Source organism: Hesperophylax consimilis, chromosome 6 (genome assembly GCF_061612785.1).
Source record: "Hesperophylax consimilis isolate HC1 chromosome 6, BYU_Hcon_1.0, whole genome shotgun sequence".
Lineage (NCBI taxonomy): Eukaryota > Metazoa > Arthropoda > Insecta > Trichoptera > Limnephilidae > Hesperophylax > Hesperophylax consimilis.
The window spans coordinates 19,107,354-19,130,199 of NC_142841.1; the positions used below are offsets into that span (position 1 = coordinate 19,107,354).

The 22,846-nt window shown below is 32.0% G+C and overlaps 1 protein-coding gene across 3 annotated transcripts in view; it reads right to left on the minus strand.

The window, feature by feature from the left end:
- LOC149423015 (uncharacterized) overlaps nucleotides 1–22,846 on the minus strand; it is a 380,033-nt gene that overhangs the window by 158,307 nt on the left and 198,880 nt on the right. For 2 of the 3 annotated variants that reach the window (XM_089632432.1, XM_089632431.1), the window contains exon 3: nucleotides 9,174–9,227. In XM_089632432.1, coding sequence (XP_089488558.1) covers nucleotides 9,174–9,227 — 54 coding nt within the window. Of the gene's footprint in view, nucleotides 1–9,173; nucleotides 9,228–14,921; nucleotides 15,042–16,835; nucleotides 16,915–22,846 lie in introns of those variants that run through there. The other variant, XM_089632429.1, reaches the window with a different exon arrangement.

A 22,846-nucleotide genomic window follows, 5' to 3' on the forward strand; every position in this document is an offset into this window, starting at 1 on the left:
AACATAATTTTAAAAAATATATTTCGCAATCTATAGTATATTTTTTTTGATTTTGCAACAATTTGTTTGATGGAATAACATTATGTGCTAATTAATCTTTGACGGATTGAATCCGCCACAAAGAAAAGGAAAACCTTTGTTTTGTTTTGTATATTTGCTACGAGTATAATAATACCTAATTCTTATAGGTATACTACGCACAGTGTATCAGAACGAACGCGAGAGACTTTAACCAGCGATTTTTGAGCTTATTTGGAAATAAAAAAGAGATTTTTTAAATTAAGCACAAACAAAAAAAATTATCACACGTCACCGCTGGATACCTACAACCTACGGGATGACGTGGTACGCGCTCCTAACCTAACCTAACATAACCAGCGATTGTTGAGCTTATTTGGAAATAAAAAAGTATTTTTTCAATTAAGCACAAACAAAAAAATTATCACTCGTCACCGCTGAATACCTACAACCTAACGGATGACGTGGTACGCGCTCCGCCTCGTTCCAGCAGCACCGTACAGACGAGACGGACGTTAGAACCGTTTGAATCCAGTGCCGACATGTGAGAAAAATATTAATAACTTTGGTTTTCTGAAATCTAAATTTTTGATTCTAAAGAAGCTTAGTAATCGCTAGTATACTTAGAGAAAAATTATCGTTCTAAATAAAATTGATAGCATGCCAATTTCAGGATTAAATATTAGTTATTCAGAATATATCGAGAACACGTGCTCTTTTCCTAATAAATATGTCGGGTTTGTCCCGTACCACCTGTAGACTAAATAATATGAATGATTCAAATAATTACATACATATTTTAATAAGATATTTCTTAACTAGGTTTGCGACGGTACAAAAGGCGGTAGCATTGTAGATAGGAACTATTAAATTTAAATTTTGTCGATTTTTGTTAATTTTACAGATATATACATACTTTTCCTTTACCACCTCGTTGATCACGTGTGTTGGGTAAATTACGTGGTTAGGATTAATGATCAAAATAATATTATATTATACATAACGTAGGTAAATACACGTTTAACGCTGTACATGACTTAAAATATAGTCTTCTTTAAAGCTAAAAATTACCGACAAATGAGTCAAGGATAAAATCATTAGGTACAACTAAATATTAAGTCTGGATACTAACAAATTCCCAATAATTAATCGATTTATCAATTACCTACCTACCTACCTATTAATTACCTAAGGAAACACTTGTAAAGTTTACCAAAAAGACAGGTCGGGATTGAAAGTTGAAAGTCAAAATGTCTTTGTCAAATTTTAATTTGTAATGTAATGAATATTCTGTGTACCTAGGTATTATGAACAAAAAACTGGTTAATTTAAAATAGCCGGGGATTTTACCTGGTTGTTTTTTTGCCATGATTCACGCAATGCTTGATGAGCTTCGATTGGCCGAAATAACAAATGGGTTTTTCCTCAGGCTTCTGATCATTAGTGCAGGAGGTTTTGGGTTAATGCCTGAAACTAGCTACGTAATGGAAGCTAATGACCAATGGACAAAAGAGCGGATTTGGTATAATTCGTTTTTCTATTTTTCATATCAAAATGATCGTTAAGAGTTATGAGGAATGGCTTTATGAAAGGAGTTATTTCCATAAAAAAACCTCCCATGCGGTCACTAATTATATACATAGATTTTTATACCCTTTTGGAATATAATATGAAATCCCTCTGAAGATTTCTAAAAAAACTTACTGTTTAATAAAATCGTATACAGGATGTTAAGAGAGTTGACTCAGTGATTCCTGACATTATTTGGAGTAAAAATGTGAACGAAATTTTGGTTTCCGGAGACAATTTTAAAAATAAGGTTTACGTATAAAATAGTATTTGTGAATATTGTGAGATTTGAATACTACCCTTAAATGGAAGCATTAGCTTGTGTTTGAAAAAAGAGTGTACAGTAAATTATTGTAGTTATTCATAAGTAATAAAAATTATTACAAATAAAGAATAAAAATCTGGATGAAAGAGATTAATGAAAAAAAAACTCTAAACGTGGACAATGGCCGCCCACATTTCTCTCACCGATTGAAGAACCATGTAAGCTTGACCATCCTATCCAATTTCCATGTGCTTTCATAAACTCAGTGCCGATTTTGTAACATAAATTCAGAGAGAGAGATTGAACTTAGTTATGATTATATTTTGTACCTGTAATGTTTTCTATGCCCCATGTGTATAAAATATGTTCTATGTGATAATCCTTTGTATCTTGTAACGTTGCCATTTGCTATAATATAACGTTGAAAACTGACTCCCTTGTCTTTACTGAACCCCTTGTCTCGGTCTGAATTATGGTAGCAGAAACTGATAGCTGACTCCACGCCTCGAGAGTGAATGAGAGAGTAAGAGTAAGAACTAGCTTGAGGTAAGGCTTAGAGATAGAACCCCTGCTACCATCTATGTCGATCGACTTATATTCTTAATAATTCTAAGTATAACACTGTCCCCCAAAGTACATTACAATGTATTTTGAGATATAGGAAAGTAAGTACATAGCAGCGAGAAAGTAAAAAATAATTATATTTCATATTTGTTAAATGTGATATAAATGTAGGTAGCTAAAACGTATATAAAATAATGAACATAGTAATAAAGAAATTATATAAAGTATATATTTAGAGATGAAATTGTCACTTATGGGAAAGGAAACTTTTTTTTGATAAGATTGTCTGTAGAATATTTTTCACATGGTTCTTATTTTGTCTTGAATTATTAATTACATTGAATTATACTTAAAACATAAAAAAAAATCAGGAGGTATTGGACAGTTAAGGTGATGGGGTGAGTGCGTGTTCCTTAAATCGGCTGAGTGTCCTGTGACGACGTGTGGAAGATTTTTTTTTTAAAAAACATCTAAAAAGCTACAGGAAATCAAAACTTAATTTACTTTTTTTTACTCCTAATAATGTCGGGAATCATTGGTTAAAGTCAAGTACGTGCCTAAACACCCTGTATAGTTACCTATGTTACGTGTTTGGGTGAGGTTTGTGTAGAAGGTAAATAATATTAGAATTGAGTAATATTAGAATTGAGAACCAAAACATAGTAAAACGTTAACACACAAACGAAACATCGAACCTTTTATATTCAGGTAAGAGCAGGTGCACGGTTTAAGGGGAAAAAACCTTTTATTTTTATAAAGGCATTATGCATCCACATGATTCTAAAAATAATTATATTACCTACTTAGTTAGAGCATCAAGTTACTAAAATTACATATTTGTATGGTAGGCACCTGTAAGTTTTCATTTGTTGTAGATTATAGTAAATCTTTTGGCTAAAATAATATTAATATCCATTTTATAATAGACTAGGAGTCGTGTAGACCTAGGATAAAATTTGATTAGATTATTCTACTACATATTTCCATAATTTATTTTGAGATTCGTTGAGAAATTGTGGAACGCCTGCCATCTTTCAAAAGTTGATGAAAACTATTCTCATGATACCTTGGGTCAACGTCATTTTGCATAATTAGACAGTGGCGACATCTGTTTCCATAAAAGAGAGGCACAGAAAGACCTCACTGTTCAATTTAGCAAAAAATATACATTAACGCTATCTGTGTAATTTAATTACGGTTTAGTGACATCTATACATTTGAATCTGAAACAAGTTAGCCAAGAATCACTCCACGAAATGAAAAACAATTTCGCACTCTACCGAAATTTACGCAAACTTATATAAATGTTGATGGCTTTGGTCATCGTCATTCAATATAATTAGACAGTGGCGACATCAGTGTGCATAAAAGACAGGCGTTTCCTCAGAACGACCTCACTGGCTCAATTTACCAAAAAATATACATTAACGCCATCTGTATAATTTCAGATAACAATTTTCATAACGGTCTAGCGACAGCTATGAATTTAAATCTGAAACAAGTTAGCCAAGATTCACTCCACGAAATAGTAATTTTGCACTCTACGTAAATTCACGCAAACTTTTCTCCACTGAGTTTGGTAAATAGTTTGAACATGTTCTCAAAGATGTCGCCAAACAAATAAAAGTTTTTTTGCTTGAGAGAATGGAGAATATCAACAAATACAACACGATTAGAGCTTATCAATTTAGCCATTCAAGTATTATCATTGTGAACAGTAAAATTCTTGTAAATGAAGGTAGGTAGGTAGTCGTTTATTTTTACCTCGACATAATATTAAGAGAGTAGATTTTAGAAATAAATAACACAAAAAATGACTACAATTAAAGTATTGGTATTTTCATGAACAAGTTATTTATGTATGTGAATGATTTAAGTATTGTTATATAATACCTGTTCCTTACCTTCATAAGGACGGTTTCGTACAAATTACAAACAACTCAGGTTCCTGTTGGTTTTTGTCTACGTCAAACAATGAGGTATGTATAGTTTTCTTAATATATAAAAAAAATCACGTGTCACTGTGTTAGTACACGCTAATCTCCGAAACCGTCCAACCGATTTCAATGAAATTATGTGAATGTGTATAGTTGGTTCCAGCTTGAAATATAGTTGGCGATTTAATATCTAAAAATACACACAACAATTTTTTACTTCCCTACATAGAAGGCGGTCTGTGGCAGGACAACGTCTTATAATACAAAATACATTTTCAAATGGTTGAGTTAAATTCTAACAGGTTTCTAATCTTAATATATAAAAATTGAGCCTACGTATGTTAGTGCTCTCAAAATTCAAAAAATTGTCGACCGATATCGAAAATTTCAAAGTTTGTTGATATTAGTGCCAAGAGTGTTTAGAGATGTTTAAATAGTAGAAGAAGTGCGGGATACCAGAGGAATACTCAGTATCTCTCCATCGTAATGAGATATGGAGTCGAATGAACGTCGATGTAAAGTAGTTTTTTAACACTAACATTGTAATACACAGAAGAAGTGCGGGGGACCCACTAGTATTATATTTAACTCAATGACGTCAAATCGAACTTCCGTAGCAATGTAGGTAGCATTGCAAAACAAAACGAAATATTTCATAGAATGCATCAATTTATGAGATTGCTTACTATTAATGTGCATGTGATGAGCTCTTGGGAGCAGTAATTCTACTCAATGATTGCACATGGTACGAGCTTAAAAAGAACAATTTTTTTGGGTTTTCAATTTTACCAATTGAAACCTCTAGCATATAAAAAGTCAAGAATGTAATTTTTCACACAAATCTACAAAACGAACATTTAATGAACGTTTTTCAACAAGACATAAATTGACGTTGTGATGAGCTATGTACAATGTACATGCCTACAAATAAAGTCATATCAATCATTTTCATGAGCGGCGCATGAACGTTCATAAGTAGGCACTTACTTCTACTCTACTTAAAATCATAATCTACATGTTGACCCGTGACCACCGAGTGGTGACCATCCGTGACCTTGTCAAGGTGACCCGCAGTACCTGCTTGACAGATCACGCGGTCAACCGCTAGCTACTCCGACTACCTAGCTAGGTAAGTACTGTGGACTGTGGGTAGGTACCGTCAGCTGAAGAATTGTACTAACGTCGACCTAACCCCAAAATTACTAAGGATTTTTCTGGTGTCACTTTCTAGAGACGTTTTCTATCACCCTTCATTATAAGTGTTCTATATTTATTTTTTAAAGGGAAGAATTTTTCAAAGATGGCTCCGAAAGGAAAGGCAAGTAGTTTTTAAAGTTGCTCGAATTAATATTATTATTTTTAATAAGATTATTTTGATTTTACGGAATTGAGGGTGTAATGAGAGTTTAAAAGCGGGAAGACCATTTTGAATGAGGTTTGATTAGAGTAGAAAAAAAATACTAAGCAAGGCTCTAACTGAGAAATAACAACTGGAAAATTGTTTGGATAATATAATAATAAATTGAGAACGTAAGAGTAAAAGAAGCAATATTCACTTTTGCAAGAAATGTCAATTCATTATCATCAGATATGTAAATTCTCAAGATCAATAGTGTGGTCAACATCAGGACAGATGAGCAATCATCCCACCTGATGATAAACATTATAAGGCCGTCCAAAATGTTGGTCCAAAAGGGAAGAGCAAAAGCCAAATAATTTAACATAATAATAAGGTAGGTTTATTTTTTTGGAATTATGTTGAAATTGGCACCAACCACTGTTTTAGCAGTATATGACAAGTACCTCACTAGTAACACTCCTCGAAATAATGCTTGGTGGGTTCCTATAGATGGCTAAATTTTAATTTGTTGGGGTTTCTTTTTCATTAAAACCAAGTCCAACATTTTCTCACAACTCTGAATGCATATATTATAGACGGTAGAATTGTCGATAGTAATTATTGTTGATTTAACCTGAATCAATATTATGTTTTGAGATCGTGTACAAATACAATTCTGTTAATACATTTTAAGCACAGTTAACACGCTCAAGTGCATGTATCTTTTGCAGCTGGCTGTAGATTCCTTCAGAGCGCTAACAAGATAATTATACCATAATAGCAATTATTATAACTACAGTTTTTTGCATGAAGGAAGGTAAAACAATTGGTCCAAGTTTATAGCTAGCTGTTGCGCAAAAATCTGTTTTATTTCAGAATGGCCGGCGAAGCGCAGGAAGTTTAGGTACACTTGGTTAAATTCGGTAAACAAAGGGAAGGTAGGTACCCACTATTAAATTGGATTACTCAATTACTCCTGAAATCACAATACCTCAGCTTGACGCAGTTGTGTTATGTTATTATTCTCTTCTTGTACTTAAACCATAAAATTTAACTGTCGTCATTATTATCCGAGTTCATTAAGCTATAAACTGATCTCTAAGATAATAATTATTGTTAGATGCAAACTGTTACAATAAGCACTAAGAAAACATTCATTCCTTGGCAACGACAGTGGAAATTCAACACAATTTTGAAAAGTGATGATAAAGTAATTATTTTTAATTTTTTCATCACTCTTCATGGCTTTGTATAGTAATAATTATATTTGGATGATTTATATAGCGCCATTTTTGTGCAAAATCACATCAAGGGCGCTGTACAAATAATGTCTATGAAGTTGTAACGAGTGTGTTGAAGTGGGTTGAATTGCCACTGTCCCGAGTTGCCCGGTTACCGAAAATATTATTCGTGGACATTTAAATCTTTTTCATTTCATTTTTTAAGGGAAGACTGCAAAAATATAATAATGTGTTCAGACTTTTGCATTCTGAAGTAGGTACAATTTTTACAATAATTTACACTTTTGTATGCTGGAGTAGGTTCCATTTTTACAATAATTTACACTTTTGTATTCTACAGTAGGTACCATTTTTACAATAATTTATCCAATTTTCACGGCAAAATGATACGGCTTTACGGCAGCTAAAAAAAATTCTTTAGCTTACAATTTAGTGATTTCAGAAGTTAAAAAAAAACTCCATTGTAAAAATTTTACTTTCCTATAAAACTTCCCTTTTGGAAAAACGGAATTAATATTCGCAATAATTATTATTGTATTTAGTAATAACCGCCTAGTCACTTCAACGTGTTACTGGACGCATAGACGGGCTCACGTTCTAAATTATTGTGGATACTAATGTACTTAAGTATTAGAGTCTATTTGCTTTTCTCGGAACGTCTAAACCTGTGCATGATGACTGATGACGACTGTAATAATTGCCAATAAACATGGAAAGAATAAGTGCACGACTTACGACTTCTTTGTTGCCATGCCCAGTGTTCTCAAAACGTTCTGAAGTACAGGGCTACTGAAAAATTCTGTATCACACAGCATTCTAATTATAAATATAATTAAAAATCAAAGATTTTCTTTTAATATGTGCATTTAAAAATATTTAAATAGATGTATTTAAAAGATATTTTTTGGTTTGAATGAGGATTGAACCCTCCTCTCCAGGGACTGGAGTCAACCGCGCAACAACTGAGCCAAATTCCGATTTTGTAAGTCCAACATTTATTTCGTAAATTAACTGTTATTTCATCCAATTACACAGATATGCAAAGTTATATGTCTACGTGTGTATGTGTAATTGCTATCAAAAGTTGATAGTATATATTATCTTTGACAACGAGTCTATCTGATGTCGGGAAATGGGTTGATTTCCCCTTCCAAGAATTGAATTCTCTAAAAAAAAATTAAAATGCAAATAGATGTATTTAAACATCAATATTAACAACAATTACAATTAACCTAATAATAAAACTATGTTTTTTTTCTTCTAACCAATTTATGTTGACTAAACCTATCTCAAAATAAGGTTGCTTATTTTATATTTTTAAACACCACTATGCGAGTAATTTAACCACGGTAACGACTGAAAACGGCACGACCCTCCCGACACAGTGAGACCCCTCTCAGGCTCCTACCCCCACCACACGGAATGTACCGGCATTTCAAAATTGCATCCCGCATTACCGTTCTTATCAGAGTACTGCACAAGAGTACCAACTACTCCCAACCATCTGGAGCCAGTGAGCCTATGGCATCCCAGATCGGGGTGAATGTTAGGGTGGAAAGTGAAGGTAGTAGGAACGGGAAGGAGATGGTGTAGAAAAGGTGATACCTGGTACCTGGCTATTCAGATCTGGTCACCAAACACGATTAAAATCATTTCAAGCAATGTTTCGATTATGAAAGGTTGTCTTTCACTAACGCGGTACTGAAATTATCTACCGCTCTGGAACGTGCCGTACATATACTAGGCCTGTATTGTTTATAATTAATAAATTGTGAAATAAAACAAATAAAACTAACAAAATTTACTTAGGCACGCCGGGATTTGAACTCGCGATCCCAGGTAATTACCACTTAACCACGACAAAGTCAGGAGAAGAAGAAGCAACTTATCATATTTTCCTCACCTTCTTTCCACATTTTCGTAAAACCAAATATTGACATTATGCGACCAAGCATACCGTAAAAACGTTTAAAAGTGTAAATTTAAAGTGGTATTATGGAGTCCCACTTTATATAGCGGAGATGTTAAGACAACATTGTGCTAAAAAAACATAAATACAACCGAATACATTCGAAGTTCAAAATAAATTGGCAAAAAATTCCACCTAGTGTAAGCAAAAAAGTGGTACTTTCGAGTGCCACTGTAAATGTAGAAGATGGAATGACAACGGTGAGCACTGAGCACTGAGCAGGCCAGGAGATTATTGAAAGATTATGGTAGTTGATTGCAAGATTACTAACCGGTGTCATTGAGGAGCCCCGTGATGTCCGTTGTCGACCCGTCGGCCGCCATCCCTGCAACAACAAAACATACTTACATTAGCAACCAGCAACATACATATAATAAGAAACTAAAATTACATTTCTCGTTGCAAGAAAGTGCATTCAGATCTTACTATGCTGAACGGTATGATAATACACTTCGGTTGAGATTTATATTTAAGATTACTCCGATAAGATAAGTTACAAGAAAGAGAACAGTGCGCACTTTGAAAAGACAGAAATTCATTGATGAAATAATTTTTCTGAAAATCCAATAATATTTTTAAAATCTTTGTTTTATGTTTAGACAAATGGGTCAACAATACGTCATAGGTACCTACAATCTTTGAAAATCGAAAAGGTTTGAAAGGTTCGAAAGCAATGATACTGATTGTATACATCATTTCAGATACTGCGAGGGAGTGAGGGAGATCAACATCCCGCAACAAGCTGTTGACCCTGCTGACTTTGATCGTCATCGTGTCTGGCAAAATGAGACAGATACCCATAAATGTATAAAATACGAATTTTATCATTTCAAACAAAAAAGTTTATGGGTATGTTATAAAATTTATTATCTATTCATAACGATTTTATATTGCACGATTTTATTCGGGAAAATTTCTAAAACACTGTTTTTATATCGCAACTTTTAATCAATGAAATCCAGGGTGCAATCGCTTCCTTTTCTATGTTTATAGAAAGCTATAAAATAACTTACAAACTGGACGTTTTTTTTATCGTAGGCACTAAGTAAAAAAATATTTTAAAAAGATCGACAGAATAACCAAACGCTAAATTTTGAGAATTATGATCCTGTGAAAATATTCGAATTTACGAGATAAGCCGGGAGAAAATATATTGTTATTGCACTAGAGGTTTTAACCAGTGATTCCTGACATTATTCAAAGTCTTCTTCTTATTTTGTGTGGTGGATCATACGGAGTAAAAAAATGAATGAATTTTTTGTCTCCGGTAACATTTATGGTTTTTTTTTTTAATTTGAAATTATATTTAAAAAATTGCTCCAACTACATTAAAACGGCTGAGTTAGCACTGACGCCATGATGAAGAAAAAAAATAAAAACAACCAAACATAACACCGAAGACAAATTTTTATGTAAACTTTTTACTACAAAAAATATCAGGAATCACTGCTTGAAGTAGGTCAAGTTCGTCCCTCAACATTATGTATAGTGTGGGTTAAAGATACCACTACAAATATTTCCGATGAGTAGGATAATCGCAATTCAGATTATGGATTTATGTGATGTATTTTAGATTGGATTGTAATAAATTTATTTTGGACATAATTTTATGAAATGTTTAGTTTTAACACTATGAGTACCGGCCGAATGCACATCAAACTTACTCAGTTTCATTGCCCATCAGTGCCCTTTGTGAAATTCATGTTTTGTGAAGGGTTTCCTAAAAGTGTTATAATTATGAAAATACTAGGTTAAATTAACTGAAACTTCATATCATTTTTGTATGCTAGTTTTGCAAACATTGGCTTTTATGGAGAGTTACATTGCAATGTTTGCACATATATCAGGTCTCACTCCTTTTTTGTGATTTCAAGTTCGAGAGGGTATCACATATCAGATGACAGCTTTGGAATGGTTCGAGTGGTGGCTGTTCATAGAACTACGAAAAAGTTATAATAGAAGTCACTAGATGCACATTTTTAGACGGCTATAAAGACCGGGATAAGACGCAAGGTTATACAATCACGTGTTTACACGGAAACGGGAATTTCTTAGTTGGTTAAGTGTGATTTTTTATTTTGTAAATTTTCTTAGAGAAAAGATGTTTAATAATATTACAATATATCAATAAAAAAACGTAATTGTACTGCCCAAATACGATTAATTCATTATAGTCTCTTGGTAGTTATTAAACTTGTAGAAATAATTACAATCAGGCGATGAGAAACATAAATAAGTAAAAAAAAACTTGTTTGAACTGTGTGTCATCTGAAAATATTGTAAAACTAAATTTGTGAAAATTGTTCAAATGTGCTAGTAATTGAACACTAACAACAATTTGAGGAATTGTACGGTAAAGCCATGCTTCTTATATTCTACTAAAATATTTTTTTCCTGACTGTGAAAGCTAATTTTTCGTTATAAAAAATCTTTATGTAGTATATAATGACTAGGATTTAGTAAGGTAAGGTCAAGGACACAAAAAAAACGACAATTCTTCGCAAAGATAAGTATGCGGCAACTAACTAAATTCATTATCATGCTTGTAATTGTAAGTATGCCAAGATGAACAAAATCTAATCATATTTTTTTTAATCGAAGGCCTCAATTACTCACCGTAGTGTGAATATTTATTGAGAGGTTAAGGATTTATGGATTGTATTTTTATTGGATTAAAAAGTTTAATATAATGAAGCATTATTTAATACGATTTTAATATCATAGAATTTACACACAAAGGTGCCGATTGGGTATTTTGGGAAACCAGGTTTTATGTTTATCGATGAAATGAGAACATTTTTATTGTCTTTTCATCAGTTCTTATCTTTTATGTCATTTCAAGCTAAAATTCACTTTTAGTCAAAAGCGGTAATAAATAATATGCAAGTCATCAGTTTTTAAAAACACAATTGACAGAGCGCAGTGAAGTTCTATTTTAACTCGACCATTTGGCATTTTATCTGTCTCTAAAATTGTATGTTACGTCCAGATTCCGGTTCAAGATGGTTGAATTTTATCTAACTTTTTATCCTAACAGATTTCGCATGATCGTGGTTCCTACTACGAGCTATCAAATCGAATAATCGATATTATAATATCTACCGGCCTGAAGAAAGTTTAAAAAAAGAATATTCATTAATATGGTGACATTTATTTGGAAAAGTTGTATAATCTTTATTTGAAAGTAATGTTTTTTCCGTAACGTGTTTATGGTTTAATTATGAATTTATATATTTATGTACCTACTTACACATGTTATTATTTCGGAGGAAATTTTTCTTAAGATTTAATAAATAAAAATAATAGAAATATATATTTTTGTACGTTTAGTCTGTTAATTATTCTCTGAACTAGTAGTAATTAATAATGACCCAATGCGCAACGGATAATAAATAGTGGATATTGAAGTTTTTTTATGAAAACCACCTCAAAGTTCAACATCAAATTAAATCATGAAATCTGAATTGAATTTATTTATTTATTAGCAATCCAAATGTTTATTTTTTTGTGACCATGCCATAATTTTCAGTAAGTTCCTTAAACTATATTTTCATACATAAATAAAACATATTATGTCATAATATTAGTCATACGCAAAATAAAAAAAAAATTATTAACATTTTCAGGTGGAATGAAAATGAAAAGATATGAAAAAATATTTAATAGTAAAAAGAAGACAATTCGCCAGACAGACAGAAAAATAAGTACTGATAATTTAATTAAATCTCTTCAAATTATTGAAGAGCCGGTTAAAAACGGGATTGCTGGACGTTTCCTGATAAAATTGTAGTTTTACTAAATTCCTAGTGTACTTAACTTTATAATACGTAATAACGAAATGCGGAAATATTCGGATTTATGAACACGTGTTCCGACACCGTGATAATAATTTCTTCTTGTATTAAAGTTTATCAATTAATTCGTTACGGGCCAGCAATTGAGCAGAGAGATTCTTAATACGAAATCTCGTAATATTTAGGAATACTAATTTTTCTCCGTGTCTCTGAATTATGGTTCATGAACTATATGAATATCATGTAGGTACCTAAATTAGACCCTTTTGAAACGAAATCATTGACCAGATAAAAAAAACCAGAGAGTAGGTCTTTTACATGCAATGTGTTTTATGTGCTAACTCTACAGAATATTAATTACCAGCGAAGGTATATTCTTATCGGTGAATTATCGGTGGATTAAATAATAAAATTGTGCTTGTTCTAAGATTAAGCTATACTGTACTATTGTCAATTTAAATCCCCGCTAATAAATCAATCATGTCATATATATTGTGCGATTATCTTTAACGAGACGTGCTAGAGACATGATTTATTAATATAATGCGTGGTCTACGTAGACACAACGCCAAAAACACGCTGTGCAGAGGTATTTGTTCTAGCCATACGCACCTAATGACCGTTTGGTTCCGTATGAAAATGGATGGCTTGTGTGGACGGTCATGGCTTCATTTGATACTGTCAAATGAGCGCCTTTTTTAATGTTTACTATGCCTATATCTTTAAGATCACCGAAGAGATAACCAATAGAAGTTGAAGGCGTTTCTGTGAGCTCGAAGTAAGCAAAATTTTACCTTTCTGCGGAAATTGATTAATTTTAAAATGTCCATTTTTTATCTTGTTTGGAAAATCAATTTAATTGGACTGTCTGAAAGGCATGATTTAATTTGACGACATCAGCTCACTTTCAAAATAGGTATAGATCACACATCCGGAGATTATCTGTGATAACGTCATTCAGAACGAAGCATTTTTCAGGGAGGGTCTTAATTTCGAAAGCAGTAAAGTGAGTAAATTACCGAAAAGTCTCGTAGTTAAATGGTCGAAGTATTTAATATCTCACATGAATTCTCGTTAATATAATTAATAATACATATTTAGATGTCCTTCATAAGTTTGTAGGACAGTGATTTGTTAAGCTTGGATGTTAAAAAGGAAACAAAGCGCTTCGAAAGACCGGCAATATAAAGAAGAACTCAAGGAACTAAAATTGCCAATATTAAAAGAAAGAAGAGAAAGAGGCGACTTTCAAAATTTTATTTGAACATTTCAGTTGTCCTGGAATTCAAGAAATCTTTACCTCCGACACAAGCGTAAATCTCTGTGGACACAAATAAATTAAAATTATAACACCTTTTGCGCATTCAATCCTAGGAAACACTTCATTGCGGATAAAGTAGTGGAAGTATGGAACATACTTGCATAACATTTCATCGATATATATATTTATTCAATTTAAAGCCCGATTGGAGTCTTATTTGGAGAGAAGCAAGTATTAACATATTTTTGTAATTTAAATCAACTCGACTACTGTTAAACTTATTGTGAAATCAGATATGAGGGCATCAACAGAATGCTAACTTCTCATTCAATATATTTATTTATTAATTTTATACTAGCCATTTATTCGTCGAAGTCTATAAATGTCTAATTTATTGTTAATTACATACATACATTATTTAATTTTTATTAGTAATTAATATGGCTCCTATAATCCAGCTTGAATCTATCAATTGGTGCAGTCTTTATAGTTTCCGGAAACGCATCATAATATTATATTCTTTTGTGTAGTAAACTTATTTGTGTATTGGCTATATCCTTTTTTGGTAGCCTAATATCATTGCACCTTCTTGTATTATGTTTGTGAATGTCCTTGTCGTATACAATTTTCTTTGAAAAGTATTTTGGCAATAGGTTGTTTACTATTTTATGTATAAATATCATCGTTTTCATTAGTAAATGAATAGTAATAAATGCAATTTTTTTTTCAAGTCGTGGTTTTTTTGGTATCTGAGGTATAAAAAGGTTTTATGAAACATTTACTTAACTACATCACTGAACTTGTACCAGAAAAGCGTTAAACATCTGATGCTTCTTACTCCACAGACAGTAAGAAAACTTCAATTGGTTAAATATTTAAATTTAACAATATTATTTTGATTATTATAAGCGACACAATGCAGTAAATTTACTCAACTGAGACTCAGAATAAAAAGTTACTTTACCTTGGTTCCTTCCATCGACATTGAGAAAACTTTGGTCATGGTTGATTTTCCCAGCCTTTGTGAGATCACTATACTTTTTGTAAACCATATTTTGTCGACCCTGATTCAACAGATAATCACCTGTAACACAACACTAACTTATAGAAATCAAACGATATTATTAAAACGCGAATATTATAATCGGTATTCCACTTTGTTATATTTTTTATCACTGTCACAAAATGTCGTCGATGGAGATTTTTTTACGTGCGCGTAATTCCGTTTGAAGGAAGTGTAACATTTTGTAGGCTTATACTTGAACAGCCTTAATGATACTGAGTCGATCGCGGCTTTTCGAATAAATCGCTGCTTCCACTATCTTATGTTATCTTGATCTTAGGATGTACATATGTACAATATGTACATATTGGTGGCACGTGATAAGCGATACACAATTGAGGAGCCAATGTGTGTGTTTAGTGTGACACTCGTAAGCCCGATATGTCAGACATATCAGCAATTTGTGATTAAGTCTGAGCAAATTGAAGATAATAGCCAATTATCATCAATTAAGTAATAATTCTTACCCCAATACTCGGGAGACAGATGTAAATTTATGTGTTCATGTAAACATATGTACATTACTTAGACAGGTGTTGTTTAAAAATATGGCTTACCAGCAGCGATTTTAAGAGGAAGCTACAAGCCACAAATGTATATGTTCTTGATATACCTTATATTGTAGGTAATAGGCATTAAAATCAGTTGACAAACATAGTCTAGAAACGTTCGATTTCAAGCACAAAACTGGTTTTTATTTATTTTGTAAATAATTTTACAAGAAAACAAAAAAGTTAATCAAGTGAAACTGTCACAGAAAAGCGTAGCTATAATACTGTATTTTTAAAAGTTGTTTCCTTTACGCGTTCACACATTTTTTTACTAGTTTACATTTATATATTTTATTGAGTATTTTTTTTTTTATTCTACTCAAACGAAACGATAGGAAAACCTTCAATTTATATAATTCATATTTTTTTGGTATTCATAATGTACACCAATTCGTTATAAAGATTAATCAAAATAGTGATTTAGCACTAAGCTTCGCCTTAATCAAGCAACATAATAATATTGTCCTACCGCTGAAAGATCCGTTACGAATTCTCTTTCATTTACGTGCGCAGTTTACGAGAATGAGTGAGAGGTTAAAAAGTAACTAGGTATCAGTGGTAGGGACGCCTTTGATCTCTACCTACACTTGGACACTTCAAAAGGGGCGAGAATTATTTTGTAACTTTTTTATTTGACTACCGCACAAGAGCCAGTGAAACTATGGCATCCCGACCATGAGACTGAAGGTAGTAAGGAGGGGAAGGAGGTTGGGAAGATGAAGGTGGGGAAGTTTGAGAGTTAGGTATTTTTTAAGTAATTAGAACGGTGACCTTTATTTTGACCGCTACCAAAAATGTGAACTATTACAAAGTTTTTGTCAACATGTTTATTTCACCTTTGATTGCGATAATTTAGTAAATTTTCTGGAACTAACCAGTCTATACTATTCATTTGTCTATACATATAATAATATGTAGGTTTGCAATATGGTATCAACAAATTTTAATACAATGACCATGTATTATACTTTATATCTTCAGAGATAATCTGGATAGCAAAAAAAGTTCGAAGATATAATACAGAAAGAATGCCACACTAGAATTTATCGCACAATAAACATTGATCATTATCAATTTTACTTTCATTACGAATCATAATAAATATAAAATTTGATATTAGGTACAATTATCATACAATGAAATATCATACATCATACAACGTACCGAAAAAGTTAAAAAATATCATTTAACACGATGCTTTCAGCATTAATATTTTATATTTTATTTAGGTACAATACATTATATGAATAGTTTATACTATTACCCAGGATTCGGGCATAGTTTAATATTTTTATGTTTTCAACGACTATTTTTCTAGCCCACGTCATTTTAGTACAAAACTTAAATTAAATTAAATATTAGAAATTATAAAACACGACTTTTCGTTTCGTTGTTTGCAATCGGTTGTATCGTTAATGACGATCACATGATACTGACAAGTGACCAGTGACTAGTGACCAGTGACACATCATTTGTCATAAAGGATTTAAAATTATCATTAATTGTCCTGCAGGTGCTGACAACCTGTCTTTAAAAATAATAATACAATAGTTTTTTTTTTTACTTTCCCATTTACACTTAACCCTTCACGCCTCGGGCGTTTTGACTGTTATATTTCTTGAAGATGCTGTCAGAAATTCGGAGAATTTGTGTGTATTTCAGCTTCTCAATACAATCCAAATAAATGTTAAATTTCTAAACATATCCGAAAATTGAAAACTTTTGTTGAAAAGTGATGAAATACGATTTCAAATTTTATTATTAAAAATAAACTTATTAGTTTAATAAATACATTTTTAAAAATTTTGAAATTTTAAATCAAACTGAAAACAAGGTTTACATAACATTTTTTCATCTGAAAACTTATTACACGTCTATTATACGCATTATTGTCAAATCTCTTTTTTGTCGTTTCATATAATAATAATTACAAAAAAAGATTCATAATTTTTTCTCAAATTGCGGTCAAAATATTTGGTCTCATAGAGGTGTATATTTTAATTATTCCGTGGTTAATTTTCACAGGGACAAAATTATTTCTCTGGAACCATATGAGCTGTTCCGAAAAGCGAACAAATTAACTGTACACGTAATCGCTGTTTGTTCCCAAAACCGAACAACTAAGCTTGAGGAGTTAAATCCCTTTTATCTGTAGATTTTGAATATTGTGCAACAAATCTTTATTAAAATTGAATAAATTTAACATATTATGGCAACTCTGTACATAATAATATACAGACATTATGTTTAATGTGTCGTAGTAATACGGATCTGAACGATATTTAGTTATTGCTGTTATTATTGAAAAAACCTCAAAATCGGAAAACAGAGAATGTACACAAATGACGAAAGGTAGATAGCGTTGATTGAATAAATAATACGGTTTTTACATGAAAAACCACAAAACTTTGTTATTTAAACCATTTTATTTGTTGTCTATTTATGAATAACAAGAATCACGCAAAAATATTTAATATTGAATTTAATAACAGTAAAATTTGTTTTTTCATATGTAACCTCACCTTTTAGATATGTTGGTATAACATAACTTAACGTTATATTATTAAAATTTATCAATCACACCGTTTTAACCGTAGTTTTGACTTTGAAAACCATAGACATCTCTATTTTTCAGTCCGTTTGATGGTTTAGTATGCAACAAATACAAAACTTTAGCTTTTAAGATTTCAGAACATTGAAAGAGATTAGTTATTAATCACCATTTAGTCTAACCTAATCACGGCTAACATATCCTGTGAAATCCACGAGAGAGATATAGTTACTAGTTTTTTTTGGTTTAGTAAATTAATAAATGTTTTAAAAAAAAAACCGTTATATCATTATATATTTTTCGGAATAACTTTATTGAGTAAAACCTCAAATTGTAATATTTAATTATTGAAAAAAATCAGAAAAGGATACGGTCACATCTAGGACTCGAACCCAGGACCCTTGTCTTTCCGGGACACTTCGCTAATATTATCTTCAATAATCGTTATATCATTTTTCGTATATTTGAAAAAAAAACCGTTATATCATTTTTCTTATATTTGGAAAAGCTAAATGGTTTCAAACGTTAATTTTGCCGAACCTTGCAAAACACGATCTAGCGTAAATCTTACAAATCCTGTCGGAACCTAAAGCAACATTGATTCAATTTAAGGTTTCGAATTTGAAATCCACAATAGGGACAATATTATTAAAACTGTAAATAGCTCACGAATCACGCAACAAATATTTTTCACTTTTATTTAATCATCACCTACTTTGCAAAAACCATGGATGTTGACATTCCTCAGTTCCTTGAAGTGCACTTTGCACACAGTACGACAAAAAAGCCAGAGTTTTCGAGACATGACGGTTATATTACATTCAACTCACGTCCAGCATTCCGTCTCTCTCTGGCGAGGTAGGAAATAAATTGCCCGTAGGAGCCAATTATGGTCCTCAGGTCCAACCAACCTCCAAGGTAAATGCGACAATCCAATTCGCGTCCAATTGACGAATTGACGTGACGGCATCGCCGAGCGAACTAGCGTTACTAGATGGATACCGTTATTGCGGATAACTTTCAAGTGACACTTTAAAAACATGGCTGTAGATATCATATAATTATAATTATATTATTACTAACTTTGAGTGTACAGTTGAAACTTTGCAGCGTAGACGAGCAGTGGCTAACTCAGTATTTATACACAGAATTTTAAACAATGACATTGACTGTACTGAACTTCTGTCCCTTATTAACTTTAACATACCTTTGAGACAACATTGACATTTTTTCGGATTCACTGCCCAAATTCAAACGTGGCATCATGTCAATAATTTAAACTATTCAATGCGCATACATACAGACACACACAAACAAACAGTCACACATACATTACACACGTCACACACACACACACACCTATAAACTACATACGTCACCTGGTAATTAAGGAATAAACATACCATTTTGCAGACATTACAAGGAAACCTATCATAGGTACCCAACATGAAATATCTTATTCCTGTATATTGTTTCATCTCTGTAAATCATGTACTGTTTGTTTCTATAATATAAAATTTAAAAATATATATATTTTAAATATTTGAAAATTGGACAGAAAGAAAGATTCATGGAAGAAAAATGAATAAGAAAGGGACGCTTAAAGGGTTTTATATTTTAGAGCAGATTACCGTGAAAAGGAACGCCATGAACATATATGATATACTCGTGGAAGTCGGAAATGCTCGGGTAGGACGTGGCACGATCAGGTCAATCAAATACCAGGGCCAGGTCATGTCTTGACATGACCCTTGAGTCATAATAACAGAAGGGCACAGGTAAATCGGAATAAAGACATTCTTGCTTGTGTGGTAATGTAATGTATCATTGGGCCACTGCGGGTTAAGCGGAGCTGCAGACAAGTGTTTCGAACTAGTTCGAACCAGATTGACGATTGCTCGCGATACTATCGATGTGCCAAATACTACATAAGTGCGATCTTTAAAATGGTTTGCCTATATGTGTATTAGAACGACCCTTCGTTCCCTTCGACACTGGATGAATAGAGCATTATTATTCTTTCCAGTTCATCCCTTTCAAAGTTCAAATCACTACCCAAATGGGTAAAAATATGAGGTCATGGGGTGATGAAGCAAACTCGTCAAGTACCTTTGGCGGATGTCTGACGTTATTGTGCATACTTGTAGCCGGGATTTTAACACCTTAGTTAATGGCTTTTTTATGTGTCGGCATAATGAGCGTCGCTATTTGACATAATCCCTTGAGTGGATAACTTTTCAAACATAGGCATGCTGTAGTTAATATTGTTGATCCGGAAAAGGAAATAACTTGTCCATGATAATACGAGTACTCAAAAAAGGATAACGAACAGTAGCATATGTTATGTAAATCCTATCTCAATATAAGTATAATAGTTTTATGTATGTCCACAATATAACGGTTGCTGGTTAAACCTCTGGTAGCTAGATCATCTGTCATTCCACAAGCATTACTTTCTGTTTTTAACGAATGATGATCATTCAAGTTTTAAATGTTTTTCATAACTCGAGAACTATTTATTTCGTTTTAAATGTGTACCTATATCTAAAAATAAAATATAACACGTGTAGGTTGTATGATATGATGCTATATAAGATTTGATGCTTAAAAAGAGAGCTAACTATTGTAAGCCAGTGGCACTACAACTTATCACCCTTTTACATAAGAAAAAAATTGATTCTGAATAGTTTTTATTTGCTCATTGCAGTTAATTTTGAGCTTGGGACCTTACGCTTACCGATCTGCCATGTTATCATTTAAAAACTCTTTTGACACGTAGTTAAACTATATATATATATATATATATATATATATATATATATATATATATATATATATATATATATATATATGTTTCTGAAAGCCCCCGTTATCGTTCATTGACACGGCACTGATCACATATTCGCGTGCCTGAAACACTTTGTAGAAACTACTATTTATTCTCGTAAAATAGAATCATCTCAAGCAATCAAATATTTTAAATAAAATTCCTAGGTACCTTTTTCAGAACACGACATTGGGTAGTGAAATATTATGATGTATGTACATTGTTTATCAACCAAATTTGATTCTTAGAAGGAATTGGTAGAATAGATAGATAAATTATGTACATTAAAGAAACACGTGTTTCAAATTTAATTGACAAGTATAATCCAGTGTGTCGAAAAATTCTCTAAAATCTTTTTTATAATTTCGCTAATATGAGATTTTCACGTAAATAATAATAATAATAAACACAATCAAATTTTATTATAATTTATGATACAAATCGATCGTTCATCTTAAATACGTCGCCATTGCTAATTGATTAAGAATCTCTTCATATTATTGGTAATCAGCGTAAAAACATGATTTCAGACAGTTTCCTGATAAACTTTTAGTAAATTCCTTATATGTCGGAACACATCGTGATAATATATTCGTATTTTACTTCAAGTTTATCCGGAAACCAATTCATTAATTCGTTTAGGGCCTGCAACTTCATGTTTAACCAGTAATTTTACCAATAATTTTAAGAGATTCTTAGTTAGTTAGCAATAGTCATTTTTCTCCGTGTGAGGGAAGAAACTTGTGAAAAGTGCATTAATTTACTATGTACCTATTGTATTTTAATGTTCGCTTAAATTTAAAAAATATATATTTGAATAGGCGACATATATGACTAAGACATATGTTTTATGCTACGTATACATACGCGACCTGAAATGCCGAACTGAACCTCAACTTGTTGTAAAACAACTAAGCAGCCGCAAATGGCGCGAACCGCCGCGCGCCGCTTGCAATTACTTTGTTCCTTTCCCGTAATTCGAGGCTCGGTTCGCAAATGTATACGTACCATTCATTACATTAACATTATCAAACTTAGGTACCTACTGAACAAAATTATGCTCTTTTAATTATGTGGTATAACAAACCATTACAAGTTATGATTTGAGATTTTCATGACTAAAAGTGTGTGCAAAAACACATCTGCCCTAATGATGCACATTGTAATGCTGTCCGAAACGTTGGCTAAAAAGGAGGTAGCGAAACACGGCATAATACCCAAAAAAAAAATCATTGTTAAACATTACAAGTTCACAGCTACCAAGAAAAATTACGTTAAGAAAGGTAACATTAGTAATCTATGACTAGAAAACGGTTATGAATTCTTCAAACGGAAGTGAAAAATCCAGACTGAGAAAATAAAAATTCTGGCGAAATATGAATTGAAAATAATTCGTATCATTTTCTATTTTTACAAATGTGAATTTTCAACCATACTTTCCCTATTATTTATCTATAGATTGTCTAAGAATTATTATTTATCCGTACGAGTGGTTCTAAGGCCAATGCACTGAAATAATCATTGTTTTTTTAAGCCACCATGATTATGCAACAATTTGTGTAGGTTGAAATAATAATGTCAGTCTACCTCAATCCGACATATTACGTTCGTAATAACAGTATTAATGATATGTTATCAGAGGATTGTTAATGTCTATAGACCATTGTATAGAAATACGGATACATTTTACAGGTGAGTAGGCGTTGAGCCGTTTGAAAAATAGTTTTATAATAATTAAATAGTCAGTTGTAGAGGTTTAGAAACCGATAAAATAGACAGAATAAATATTGTACCAAAATTATGAATGAATTATACAATCATTACGAATAGTTATAATATGACTACAGTATATAGTCGAAGAATCTATTCGTTAGCTGAACAGAATCAATCCCTATCA